The sequence below is a fragment of the Nuphar pumila genome, chromosome 11 (genome assembly GCF_984573655.1).
Source record: "Nuphar pumila chromosome 11, dmNupPumi1.hap1.1, whole genome shotgun sequence".
Taxonomy (NCBI): Eukaryota; Viridiplantae; Streptophyta; class Magnoliopsida; order Nymphaeales; family Nymphaeaceae; genus Nuphar; species Nuphar pumila.
The window spans coordinates 117,131,505-117,145,085 of record NC_143259.1 but is presented as its reverse complement, the minus strand read 5'-3'; the positions used below and the strand labels follow the sequence as shown (position 1 = coordinate 117,145,085).

The window sequence follows — 13,581 nt, the reverse complement described above, 5'->3', positions numbered from 1 at the left end:
CTCGAGGCTTACGCCTCGCTTCATAACAAGCTCAACGCCTGGCTTCGCCTCAACGCATTTAACAACTTTGATCCTGACTTCAAAATTTTTGGGCTTTGCAAGCAGGCGTTTTGATTAATAGCTTATTTTACCATTTGATATGCTCTTATCATGTGAGGACAAATGACGTTTCTTAGTTCATTGGTTTACTTTTGCTTTAGTTTCTGATACATAGTGTGATGAAGACTACAAAGGTCAATGATCTTGATTTCCCATAGCATGATCCACCAATCTGAGCACACCAGGGAGAGAGAGAGATGAGAAAGGGGCTGCACGTCTCCACCTTCACAACAGCGAGAAAAGACCGCCAAAGACGAGAGAAGGACCCGGAAGGCAGGCGTTGGGGTTTCGTACACCTTTTTTTTTTTAATAACCTTTTTCATTAAAAAAAATTGACAAAAATTTAAGTGCCACGTAGCATTCATCCGTAACCTATAATGGTCGGCCACGATTTTAGCATGAGCAAAAATCTCATGTTCAGCATGACCTGATCTAAATTCACTTTGAATACACCACCGGGGGGCTCCGCGCGGTTGGTAGCAGCTGTCAGTGCAGGTTCAAAACCCCAATGATACGATTAAATAATAACTGGTGGAGGACGACCCCAGTCATTGAAAGGTTGCAAGTTCAAAACCCAATGGTATGTTGTATAACTGGTGGGGTCGCCTAACCCTAACCCCAGCTTGTCTATCTAAAAAAAATCCTGAACTTCGTTATTACCTTTATGATGTATACTGCTATCATTTGCATTTCCAACCAAATCTAAATCGTTTGGTTGGTTTCACTAGAGAAACTAACGTTTTATTAAAACTGAATCCAGATTTGGTTTGGATCTGAATCTAGATCTAAATCCAAGTCCAAACCAAATCTGAATTTATCAAATATGCAAATCTCAATGCATCTAAAAATGCTCTATGCTGGTTGGATATGAATTCAAACTCATTGGGCAAAATCATGTTCTATGGCTATGAACGATCAGAATTCGTCACCCGTCAAATCTGGGTCTAGCACCAAATTTGGACTCATCTATTTGGACTTTTTATATTGAACCCGCTATTTGTGTTGAATATAAAATTAATCCTCTTTTGTTTTTTGATAAAATAATCGTTTTCAACTATGTTTCTCATGCTATCAAGTAATGTAATGTAAGTTCATATCCTGATTCAACGTTACCTACTGGATCTCTTTCTGATCCAAATCTGGATTCAATCCTTTTGCTAGCGATCAAAGCTCTTTACAAGATCAGGCTACTAAAAGTATCAATCTCCAACTTTCTTAATATTTTTAAGTTTAAGAAAATGCAAACTTGATAAGATCACAATATGGTATATTAAAATCAATTGCTTGCTATAAATTTCGATTGCTTCTTGAATAAAATATACAAAGCAGATTTGCCATATAGAATTACAGGAACTCCCCAGAAAATGGCTCATACAACATATTTTTTACTATACTGCCTTTCTTAACCCTGAATCAAAACCCCAAAATCAGATCCCTAAATCAAATTCCTAAACTGAGAACCTCAAATCAAATGTAAACTTCAAATGATATAAAATCCAAAATTAAGAATCACACATCAAGTTTTTCATTTCTTTTTAAAACCCGGGTGAGTCCCACTTATGTGTCCCACCTTGAAAAGCTACGGAGACACCCGTGCACCAGCGGAGTTTGATCTGGTGACACCCCTCACAACCACCCCACTGGCCAGTGAGAGTCACCGGTAAATTTTTCATTAAAAAACGAAACGCGTACCTGCTGAAAGATAGCTTTTTGTCCCTAAAAGTAATATTTTATAAAATAGAATTTAGTGGGGGAGTTGGTGGGCCCATCTCCAATCGAGGGGAGGGGCTTCAAAAATTGACGGGCTGGGAAAAACCTAAGTAGGGTTTCAGCAGCTCGCCTTTAACAAAGTTGTGTTCGTAAATACAGGTGCTGGCACGACACGTCGTCTCCATTCGATCATTGGCGTGTCGCCTCAACCCCTGCAGGGACGGGTTGAAGATAACAAGCTCCGTAGGCGATCATTTTATAAGCAGCTGTCATATCCCTCTCAGCCGAAGATGATCGATATGGGACTAAAAAAACGACCATGTGTTGGTTCGTTTTACCAGCAAACATGAAGAGAACAAATTGCCTGTGAGTACCTAGCCTACATATTGGACATCAGGTCATTTTTTATGCAGCGGCCACTACTGCTGATTACCCATCTCAACATTTTTTCCAAATAAAAAACCACGCTAATCTCGAGAAATGTGAATATGGATGGCTGTCAGTCATATTGCTGCATGCCCACCATGCAGTGATGCTGAACACTAGGGATGGCAGCGGACCAGGGGAACAGAGCCCCACCCCGCCCCGCCGCCTCATCATGTTTGAACCACAGGTGGAAGGATATGAAATGAGAAATTGACCAAGGTTAAAATCAAAACCCGTACAGGAATGGAGGTGGAAATGAACTTACTCTTGGCCCCGCCCCGTTTGAACCATAATGGAGGACATGAAATGAGAAATGGATTAGGGATGGAGATTAAAATCAAAACCGGTGCGGGGATAAACTTACTCTTGCCCCCACCCCATCCCCTTGATTCTCGTTAAGAAAATTATTATTATACCTTTATACATATTATAAAAATATGTATAAAAGGTGTCAGGTACAAGAAGCGAGAAAATGGGGCTTCGTCCTGCTCCGCCTTGCTCCGTTTGAATCGGGGATGGAAGACATGAAACGAGGAATGAACCAAGAATGGAGGTTAAAATCAAAACTCATGCAAGGATGGAGACGAGGATGTAGGATAAATTTTTGAGACGGGGCAAGGGTGGAGACCTTGTTCCCCGCCTCGCACTTGGTGAGCAATGTAAGCATAAGGGTGCTCACAAGGGCTCAGCATACCTGGCTAGGTGGGTTTGTTTAAGGCATTTAAGCTGTCGAATTCGATACTCTAGGTGTGCATTCTTTGTCTTAAACCCAAAGTAGCCTGCTCTTTAGCCGACAAAAGGGGCATATCTATACAAATGTATATGGTTTGTTTACCATGTTAGAAGGTTTTTTGCCATGTCCAATACACTACAAGATTTTATGTTTGAGATGAAGAAAAATCAACACTCAAAATTCATGAAGATATCAACGGTCTAAATATGGTATAAAGCATTATGTTTAACTTTAACACATAAAGATTATAAATTGAATATGCTAAATATGATGTAAAGGTTAGATTTTAACTTTGAAGCTTAGATCTATGTAAGTCAAATGTGTACCACCATAAGTTATGAATGTAGACAGTACCAAAATAGATATATAATTGACCTTTGTTAAATATCAAAATAAAAATTGTAAGAATATGTACACTCTGCAAAGGTCAACCCAGCAACTTGGGTAAGCTAGACTAAGTCTCCAGCGAACCAGTCCTGGTCTATTGGTCTTGGGTTTGATTAGGGTTCAAGGTGCATTGGATGCCATCCATACTTGCAACGAGTTGCACCAACGACGAGCGGTGTCGAACTCACCCACATGGCTTTGTCAACTCAATCCATGATCATGATGAATGGCATCCGGCGCTTGCAGAACGGATGGCTCCGAGGATTTTGTATCATGGGGTTTATTGCCTTGTTGGAGCCGTTCATCATGAGGGTGCCACCCTTTTCCAACTGGTATACGAGCTGAACGATCCGATCTTGCAGTGCTCTGAGTAACCTACATTATCATGAGCTTTGGCCGAGCCCAAGACAACTCCTAAATCGAGATAAACTGAGCCAAGTTATGACCAGCTTGATTCATTTAACTAGCCCAACTCTCATATAACATTGTAAAGCCCTTGGTATGTCTCGGTAGACTCCACCAGGTTGAACAAATCTGGGATTGAGATCCAAGTCTTAGGCCAGGGTCGTACTCAGTTCAACTCAAATTAGCCGCAAAGCCAGTGCGGCTAGGTCTCTGATCCTGAGAGTGGTTTCTCCGTGTAAATATAAAAAAAAAAAATGTATGCTAATTCTTCACCAAGGCTTGACCCTGTCAAAACAAACTAAGATGCGCCCAGTTCTGGGACTAACATCGATGGTCTTTTAGAATCTCTGGATCCTATAGGACATGGGATAAATTGCACTCAAGATCCAGATATAGGTATAGGATCAAACACCCACATCCAATCTTACGGGTAATTCCCCTATAAGAATTTCCATGGAAGAGCATATATGAATTTCTAACAAGCAGGAACCTAACCTTAAGCTTATTGGGAAGAACTTGGATGGTTCTTAGCCCAAGTCCTTCACATGAGGTTCCTGTCAAATCCAACCCATTAACACTAACAAGCTGAAAAACTAAGTATACTGTTCCAAACCCTGGCCAAGTTGCTTAGAGCCCATACATCAAAAGATTGAATGTCTCATACCCCAAAATAGCAATCACTCGGAATGAGGATGACAAAACACAGTAAGGTAGAAAGTGGCTACTAGTGGAGCAGTTTAGAGAAGTACTACCTGCAGCTTTTAGTTAAATGTCCAAGTTTCCGGTTGTATGGCAGAAGCATAGTGACAAATATCACGAGAAAATTACCCAAAAGTTAAAACCGGTAATTTCTCGTGAGTTTTTCTTCAAAAACATAAATATCATGTTTTAAATGTAATATTTATGCTTCATCGACTATTCGTTGTGAAAAAACTGTTTTTTTTATTTTTAAATACTTTTTTATTTATATTTCATTATAAAAATTTATTTTTTATTGTCACGATTTTGCCAAAAAAAAATCAATTTCTCAAGAGTTTTTGGCTGCCGATATTTTGCCGTTTTTAACTATTGTCCCTATGGGCAGGCAAGTTCAAATCCCAATGGTACGATTGTTTAACTCGTGGGGGTCTGCCTAACCCCAGCTGTACTATCAGCAAAAATAAATATGAGGAGCAGCTTGTTTGTAGTCTTGTAGAACATTCAAACAAAGAAAATCAGCAGCTTTTCCTTCACCTACCTCAAATAATATTGTTTTTAGGGAAATTTGCAAAATGGCAACCCAACTGTTGGCATAATTCAAGAATTCGCCTAATGTATGGAAATTTTGAAAAAAACTGACAAATTTTTGTTTATGTTGATAAAAAAATGATCTTTCTAATATGCAGATCAAAAATGAACTTTCTAAAAAAAATTACCATTTTGACCTCCAACAATTAGAATATACTCGGTCTTATATGCTAACTTGGGTTTACAAGGTTATGAATTTGGCGGAATTTGATATAATATATTACTTGATTTTTTATTTATTTTTGTGTATCCTTAAAATGCATTGATATTTAGATCATCATGGCCACCATGCCACAACAAAGTTGTTCAACAAATGCATTGGTATTTAGATCATCATGACCACCATGACACAACAAATTAGGAGACGACATCCAATTCCATTCTCAGAAAAATCGAAGTTCTGCACTTTGCATTCACAAAAAGCATCGAGGAAGCATGTCAGAAGATGGATTCTTTACAATGATCTGTACAAAAACCACAGCAACTGCTATATACACAAGCAACTCTAACCTGTCTTTCAAATGTGAACTCTCTACAAAGCATGATCAAGGATATGGGGAAAACAAAAAATTTGAAAATATCACAAAAAATTAGCAGCGGTCATTGCTCTAAACTTTCGTCACTAAGACAACTGCAATCATAGAACCACCGTCTCCAAAACAGAATTCTTGTCAATTTTTAAATAGATTGTAGATGGGGAAAGCTCGTTTAAGGACTGTATGGTATAAATTCAGAACATTTTGGGAGCAAAATAACTCAAAGGACATAAGCAGTAACAGCAGCTGCAATCTGCAACTAGAAATGCACCCACAGAAATCGAGAAATGTGTTAATGAAAAATTATTCCCCATTTACAAGCCAAAGCCTTCTCTTATCCTACATTATATATCACCAGTCTTATATAACACTTAAAGCATCACCAAGAAAATTGAAAGTAGAATAGTCAAGGCTAATGTAGCACAAAAAAGAAAACAGTTATGACAAATTGACGGTCAGAATGGAGACTGCAACCTAAGCACCAGGTGAGACGCCCGCAGGATCCTTAGATGAATCAACAAGTGCCGGTGGCAGGAATTGCCACATGGGCACCCCAGGGTAACCCATAAACGGCATAGGTTTCACCCCAGGCACTTGGGCTTGAGCTGCAAATGCTGCCTGAAATGCTGCAGGGTGAGGTAGGAACCCTGCAGGCACAGTCATTGCTTTTATCTGCTGTTCCAGCCTTTCTTTATCAGCTTTTAGCTTCACCTTTTCCTCACGGAGTTCACTTTTCTCCACCTGCAGAAAGGGCATGCAATCTTTTTCAGGATATGCAAGAGCATATGTGTTCCAACAGAAATCACAATTACCAAGAATACAGAGACTAGTAATGCATACAGAAAGCCCTGCGTATGCCTTTTTCTTTCATAGAATTTTTTATTGCATTCACTATATATTATTATAAGCATTTAGAGTTTTAAGAAATGGAGACACTCTAACTCAAAGTATAAGCAAATGAACTGTCCTTTCTTTTACCGCAAGGTAATCCAGAGTTCGTTGCAAATAGGTTTGCATGAACTGCATCTTGGAAAAAGGAACAATGGGACAAAATAAAATAAAGATGCATTTACTTATCATGGACATTAGTTCACAAGTGAAAATTAGAAAGAATCCAGGAGACGCATGATAATAAAGCTAAAGAAACAGATGCAAACAAAATGTGGTTCATTCAGGTAATCAGATAAAGCATTCACCTTCAATTCTTTGACCTTTTCCTCGAGTTGCCCATTTTCCTCTTTTAGCTTCTCTGCTTCACTGCGCAACTGATTCACAACCCGAATGGCATCACACAAGATAGTTGCTTTGTCAGTCTTAGGCTTCTTTCCCGGTTCCAACAATAAACCCAACTCCAAGAGCCTGCAAGCATCATTCCAAGCAACCTCAACAACCTCAGAAAGTGCATATGTACATGAGAGATAGAGAGACAGGACCTGTCATTCAATTTATCTCTTCGCATCTTCTCCCTGCTTGCTTTGGAGCAATATGCATCACATGATTCAGCCCTGTTCCTGAAATTCAAACAAACTCAGAGAACAATGGCACAAAGTGACAAAGTGGTTGACTCCAAGAATACAGAATTTTATGCATAAACTTGGGCACCCTGATATGGCAACTCATACCGAAAGATGACTTTACAGTAAATAATCAACAGAAGCATTTATTCAGAACAAGAATGAGAAAGATCAACTAGTCCAGGATCAGAATAGCCAAGGTCACTGAAGCTAGCAATAAAAGAAAACAGGATCTATATCCAAACTATTAAACTGATGACAGATGACCCTAAATAAAGACAACGCAGTGTGTAAGCATTGTTAGTTATTTCAACAGCAAATGATGATTATGTAGCATAATGTTGATAATGATGATAAAGAATGCCAATGACATGGGTTTGATGGTCATTATGGCTGAACAGAGTCTTGTAAATTTATCTCTTTGCACCTTCTCCCTGCTTGCTTCAGAGCAATATGTATCACATGATTCAGCCCTGTTCCTGAAATTCAAACAAACTCAGAGAACAATGGCACAAAGTGACAAAGTGGCTGACTCCAAGAATATAGAATTATATGCATAATCTTGGGAACCCTGACATGGAAAGTCATACCTGAAAATGACTTTGCAGTAAATAATCAATGCAAGCATTTACACAGAACAAGAATGAGAAAGATAAACTAGTCCAGGAAGAGAATAACGACACTTGTTAGACAGCCAAGGCCACTGATGCTAGCAATAAAAGAAAACAGGATCTATATCCAAACTATTGCACTGATGACAGATGACCCTAAATAAAGGCAACACAGTATGTAAGCATTGTTAGTTATTTCAACAGAAAATGATGATTATGGAGCATGACATTGATAATGATGATAAAGATGCCAATGTCATGGGTTTGAAGATCACTATGGCTGAACAGAGTTTTGTTACTTAAGCTTTTAAAGTAGTAGAAACAATCTCCCTTTGCATGTGGCTGACATTTTAGCAATGCATAGATGGCTAAATAATCACATGAAAATGAAGCGGATACAAGGAAAAATTAGGAAGACTATTAAACTTATCATTATAAATTGCAAATGAGATTCAGTAAAGACATACCGTTTTGCTGAACATGATTTTCTGTAACGGTCAGTATTCTCAAAAGAACCACTCACTTCCGCACTGCACATAATGCACAGACATCATTAAGTTAATAAAATACGAAAGAATGAATGAATATATTGAAAGGTAAAAGTGGTAATCGAAAGTTACGCACTATATGATGCTTCAATTAAATGGCCCTAGAAGTAGCAAATGAGTCAAAGATAGTTAAAGACTGAAGATAGAGAAGATAGCTCACCTGATAATTCACACTTATTTAAGTGCTTTTAGTTACCCAGCCCAAAGCCCCACGCAAGACCAGATAAAGCACTACTCAACAAAATTGGATAGGACCAAGTTGTTGCTAAAAATTCCAAAAAGAAGGTAAAAGAAAAGGATATCTAACAAGATACGTGGTCTGTCTTATTTCTTTGATTATCAACATACAAATCAAACACAAAAGATTAGGTTCTTAGATATAAAAATGATAACTTTGAAGCTAGCCTGAACTTTTGATTATTTTAAATCTTATCCCAACCACCTAACTCAGCATGAAGCAAATGCCAAAGGAAATCTTTATTTCAATGTATTTCCTTATACTCTTTCAAGAAACCTCCAATTGTGGTAGCCATTTGACCAGAGAAACAATCTCTCTCTGCAGGCCACATCTAGATTGAGTTTTATTCAATCACAATACATAGCTCCCCATATCAATATTGAATATTGATGTCAGAAAAAGGCCTTAAAATTATATTAATGATATTATGATGCACCACTGTTATGCAATGCATTGCAAAACTAGAAAAAAACATATTGAACAAGAATAACAATTGAACAATAATAACTTTTACAGAATACATGATAATCTATCAAGTGCTAAATATCAAAACAGACGACAAATAAAGGCAAGTCCAATTGTTTGCTACCGCTTGTAGAGGTTATCTTTGATATTCCAACCAAACCCGATATGGCATCTTATCTAGGCACAGATGATCACAGGTTCCAAGAAACTTTAGGGAAACAAAGCCCAGAGATAATTAGTAAGAATGATTCTCATTTGACAAACTAGTAACATTGATTTAATATTCTGCGTAACTCCATTAATACCCTCAGCACAAAATGATGTTAGGAACCTTTGGACCAAACACACAAAAGATACAGTGCTTTTCTAGATATCTCTTTCTATCATTTCTCCTATTCACAGGGACATAGTTAAAAGGATAGGGTATATATTATTTTTTCATATTTTTCATTAAGGATGGTATATAAGTCATATGACACGAGGGTGAATTGGAGTGTCCCTGTGACATAACCTTTCTCTCTTCCTCGTAATTTCCTTTGTTTCATAAAAGAAATCTTTTGCACTATCAAATGAGAATTTTCTTAACAACCATCTCATTTCAAACAGTAGAAACAGACTGGATTACCAGTAACTATAAGATTAATGGTCTTAAGCATCGGCATCAGGTTCTTTACTCAAGTAGCAGCATATAAACGCCAATCAATAAAACTTGCTTACTGGGCTACTGATTTTTATACAAACTCAAGCCCAGTCTTTTGGAAGTCATTCATGGCTGAAACAAGGTTGAGTTCGCTTGATTCACGCCATTTTTTAGGTCAACAATGGTCCAACCACCAGCCTAAGGAAAACGCATTCCTAAACTATCTTTACTTACATAGCAGGGTTTCATCTTCATATGTTGGCCTTGTTAGCGACATGCACCCCCATAAATCAAAAATCAAAGAGGTACTTCCATGGTTACACAAGGAGATAGACTGCAGAACCACTAACCTTTTCCAAATGCTGTAGCTCGATGCCAATGGAATAGGCCTAATTCATATGTATGAACCCCACAACAACCGAACCCTTTAGTGATTGCGATCGACTTGGACTTTCAGTGAGGAAAATTTTTCCCAAAATCTGGCAAGTATAAAACTTCAGACTGCTCCATTTCTCAAACATCCCTCCAATCCCAAGAGAATTATGGCAATGATTCAGATCCTCAAATAATTTGATGGGTCCCTTCCATTCGTAAAATCAATTGAAATAAACCAAAATATTGCATATTTTTCATCCTCATTGACTCAAAATCATAGAAATCAAACCTACCAACAAGATCCTTCTGCCCCTAATCCTTCAAAGAACTCTCCATAAATCCTCCAACTATTTGAAACTCATTACCATAAGAAAAAGACACGCATAAAATAGTCAAAAACTACTCCTTTATTGCATTAATCAGAGAACTAAAACTCACAAACAGGATGAAAGACAAACAAAACCGAGCTCAAAACAATTGTTTAACAAGAAAAAAATTCTCCATATGATATTCAATCACATTCATTCCAAAATCAAAACAAATTCCAAATGGGTATTATGGATGCACCCAATATCTAGAAAACTGGAATAAGTTGTGAGATTCAAGCGTGGATCTCAACACAAGAGCCTAACTTATCCCCATTTTCATGATAGGTGAGTTCAATCAAATACCCTCTAGCGCGTGCGAGAGAGAGAGAGCAATCCTTTCACAAATTAACCGAAAAAAGAAAAAGGAAAAAGGAAAACCCAAATCAAAATTTCGAGATCAGAATTGACCAACCCGATCTCCGGAATGGCACCCAACGCCGAGTAAAATCCGGCCGCCGCCGTCCCCGGAAAATCCCCCGCGAAATCCCCCACGTCGTCCATGTCGATGAGCCCATAGTCGGTCAGCCACACGGAGTTCTCCCCAGACGCCATGCTTGCCTCCGGAGAACCCCTCGAAATCTCGCCGGCCGGAAAATCCTCACCGCATTTTCCGGCGCCTGCGACGAATCTCCTTCTCCGAGAGAGAGAGAGAGAGAAGGGGAAAAAAGTTAAGAGCAAGTTACAAACAGCCTCCTAACTTACGAGCTATTTACAAGAGCCCACAAAAAATTCAGTTATTACTTTTAGCCGCTGCTTTTTTTTTGTTTACGTTTCACAAACATGCTTACTCCTAAAACGTTCTAATTTCATCAGCGATAGGAGTGGGCATCGGGCCGGCCCGGCCCGCTAATGGACCAGGCTAGCCCGGCCTGTTTACTAACAAGCCGGCCTGACCCGTTTACTAACAGGTTGGGTTTTGGGTTGGTTCTTAACGAGCTCGGGTTTGAAGAGAAGCCCATTGGCCCAACGCGTTAATGTGAAGCGGGGCAAGTCCGGTCGGGCTTGGTCCAATCTTAAGATGCATAAATGCCTCAATGAAATTATGGGCTAACATGATAATAACAAGTTTTTATGCAACTAATTAGGTAAATAATAATAATTAACAAATAGCAAGTTCTCATGCAACTAAACAGGTAAATAATAATAGTTATCCAAGTTACCATGTAATAGTTAATTTTAAAAAAAAGTTTATTGTTAAAAAAGTTAATAAATAACTCAGGCCCATTAAAGTTGGTCCGATCTTATATATGTGGGCTGGCCCAAGCCTAGCCCACATATATAATGGGCCGGGTTTCGGGCTGATACCTAATAGGCCAAGTCCTAAAAATCATGGCCCAAACCCAACCCATGATGGGCCAATTAAGTCAGCTTGGCTCATCGAGTTGTCACGCCGGTTGGCGACCTCTAATCAGCGAAGGATAAGAACTTTATTTTCGCAACTTAGGCAAGTATTTTTTTTCTTCTTCTTGATAAAGAAAGAAAACCCTCAACAAGAACCCAGACACTTAATGGGCATGCTAGGTATCCACCCATTTACCTTGATCCTACCCGAACTAAACCCTATAGAGTCCAGGTATGGTGATAAATAAGAAGACTCGATTAAGACTTGGTAAGGTCCGATTAATACATGGACCCGGGTATAGTTTGTCAAATTTTATACCTGACCCGGTTGTTGTTCTACCAATGTAAAACTTTGACGGCTTACTCCATAGCCTTAGGGATTCGTCACGCTTGGGTTTATGTAAGGGTGACACACATGGGATCTTGAATCTAGGCTACCCGCCTAGTAAGGGTCCTGACCTGTACTGGACCCTACAAGGTTAGGGTTTGGTTACAAAGAAGGGGTATGTTTAACTATTTCGGTCAAACAGATGAAGTCCAATTATTAAATGGATAGGGTATGGTTTATGAAAATTTATACCAAACTTGGATTTGACCTAAGTTTTCAATAAGATCCATAATTTTTCAATGTAAAAAACTTAAAAAATATTTTTTTATCAGGTCTGGTTTATGTAATTCTTATCATGTACGGTTTTTCTTATAAAAATCTGATAAAATCGGAGTCCGAATTCGATACCCGTATCACTTGGTTGAATCCGGATTTGAACCCGTCCATTTTAGCGGGTCCGACTCTTTGACACTACTACCGCCTAGCGGCCTACGCCCTACCCTACTACGCCAAACCTTTATGGCCTTGGGCTTTCACTTTGAAATGAAACAATTGCATCATCATAATTTTGAGAAAGTTGGAGGGTATATAAGATATTACAAAGATGAAAAATGAGGAGGCATGACGTGAAGATTGTGTGTGTTGGTGGTAGTACTAGTAATCTTGTACTTCAAAACAAGGTGACGTGGTGTAACATCGTGACGTGGTGTAACATCGTGACGTGGTAAATTGTGGGACACCCTTTCCCACATCACATGGCACACTTTGAAGTGTGCCGTTGCACCTCTTGTCTTTGTCTGTCAGTTTCCCGCGCCAAAAGCAAATGGAGGGCAGTCAGGTACAGAGGCACACTCGAAGTTTGCCATGTATGGCACCTGATCCTGACTCCTTCCCTTGTGACATTTGACGGTCAAATGGGATCTGGTAATAGTTGTTAATCCACGTCCATACCCATCATAGGGTCAGAGTGATAATTGGTTCTACATGTCAAGGTCCGAGAACCAATATCACTTGAATGACAAAAAAAAAAGTTTATTTGAACATACGACTTAACAAACTTTTTTTTTTTTTTTGGAACACCCCATAACGTGATTTATATCCTCTTTTTTTAGTAGGAACTAGCTTTTGAAGTGCCATAACGTGAATTTTTTCTGATCTTTTTAGCGATGCAAAAATCGATGTCTACAAAGGACTGATTTTTCTTTACTAAAAAAACATTTTTTCATCGTAAAACATATAATAGAGCAGATTCTCACTAGTTCAATTATGTTGAACACATCTCCGAGGTTAGTTTGGGTCAAAACAACTTGAATCATGAGCTTCCAACTACACTGTAATGCAATGGAGTGTATTAAAAATTTATATTCATATTCAGATCGACCATGATCCAGCCCACATCTGATCCATTTGCACCCTTAGCTTTGTTAGCATGCAGTTATTAGGAAAAGTGGCATCATTAGCTTTGTCTGGCACGATTTTCATGCCAGTAAAGGTGGACTTTTTTTGTAGTTTTGGCTGCATTAAATAATCGCCTATTTTAACTTGAAAGAACATTTTTTTTTGAAGGAGA

General features: G+C 38.6%; 1 protein-coding gene across 2 annotated transcripts; it reads right to left on the bottom strand.

Moving 5' to 3' along the window:
- Positions 1–5,769: 5,769 nt before the first annotated feature.
- Positions 5,770–10,974, bottom strand: LOC149823052 (transcription factor ILR3-like). Of its 2 annotated transcripts, none has more exons than XM_089980498.1 (5): positions 10,755–10,974; positions 8,176–8,238; positions 7,017–7,094; positions 6,780–6,942; positions 5,770–6,324 (listed from the first exon to the last, which is right to left on the bottom strand). In XM_089980498.1, the coding sequence occupies exons 1-5, from the start codon at positions 10,892–10,894 to the stop codon at positions 6,058–6,060; spliced, it is 711 nt and encodes a 236-aa protein (XP_089836624.1). In that variant the 5' UTR covers positions 10,895–10,974; the 3' UTR covers positions 5,770–6,057. The 2 variants fall into 2 exon arrangements, with proteins under 2 accessions (XP_089836624.1, XP_089836625.1); XM_089980499.1 differs by having other exon boundaries at positions 7,017–7,088.
- Positions 10,975–13,581: the final 2,607 nt, after the last annotated feature.

Excerpts from the sequence above, each read along its gene's own strand:
- LOC149823052 (XM_089980498.1), bottom strand. The coding sequence starts at position 10,894 with ATGGCGTCTGGGGAGAACTCCGTGTGGCTGACCGACTATGGGCTCATC. Across the intron at positions 8,239-10,754 it reads GGTGCCATTCCGGAGATCGG|TGCGGAAGTGAGTGGTTCTT; the intron begins GTTGGTCAATTC and ends CATTATGTGCAG. Across the intron at positions 6,325-6,779 it reads AAAAGGTCAAAGAATTGAAG|GTGGAGAAAAGTGAACTCCG; the intron begins GTGAATGCTTTA and ends CCCTTTCTGCAG.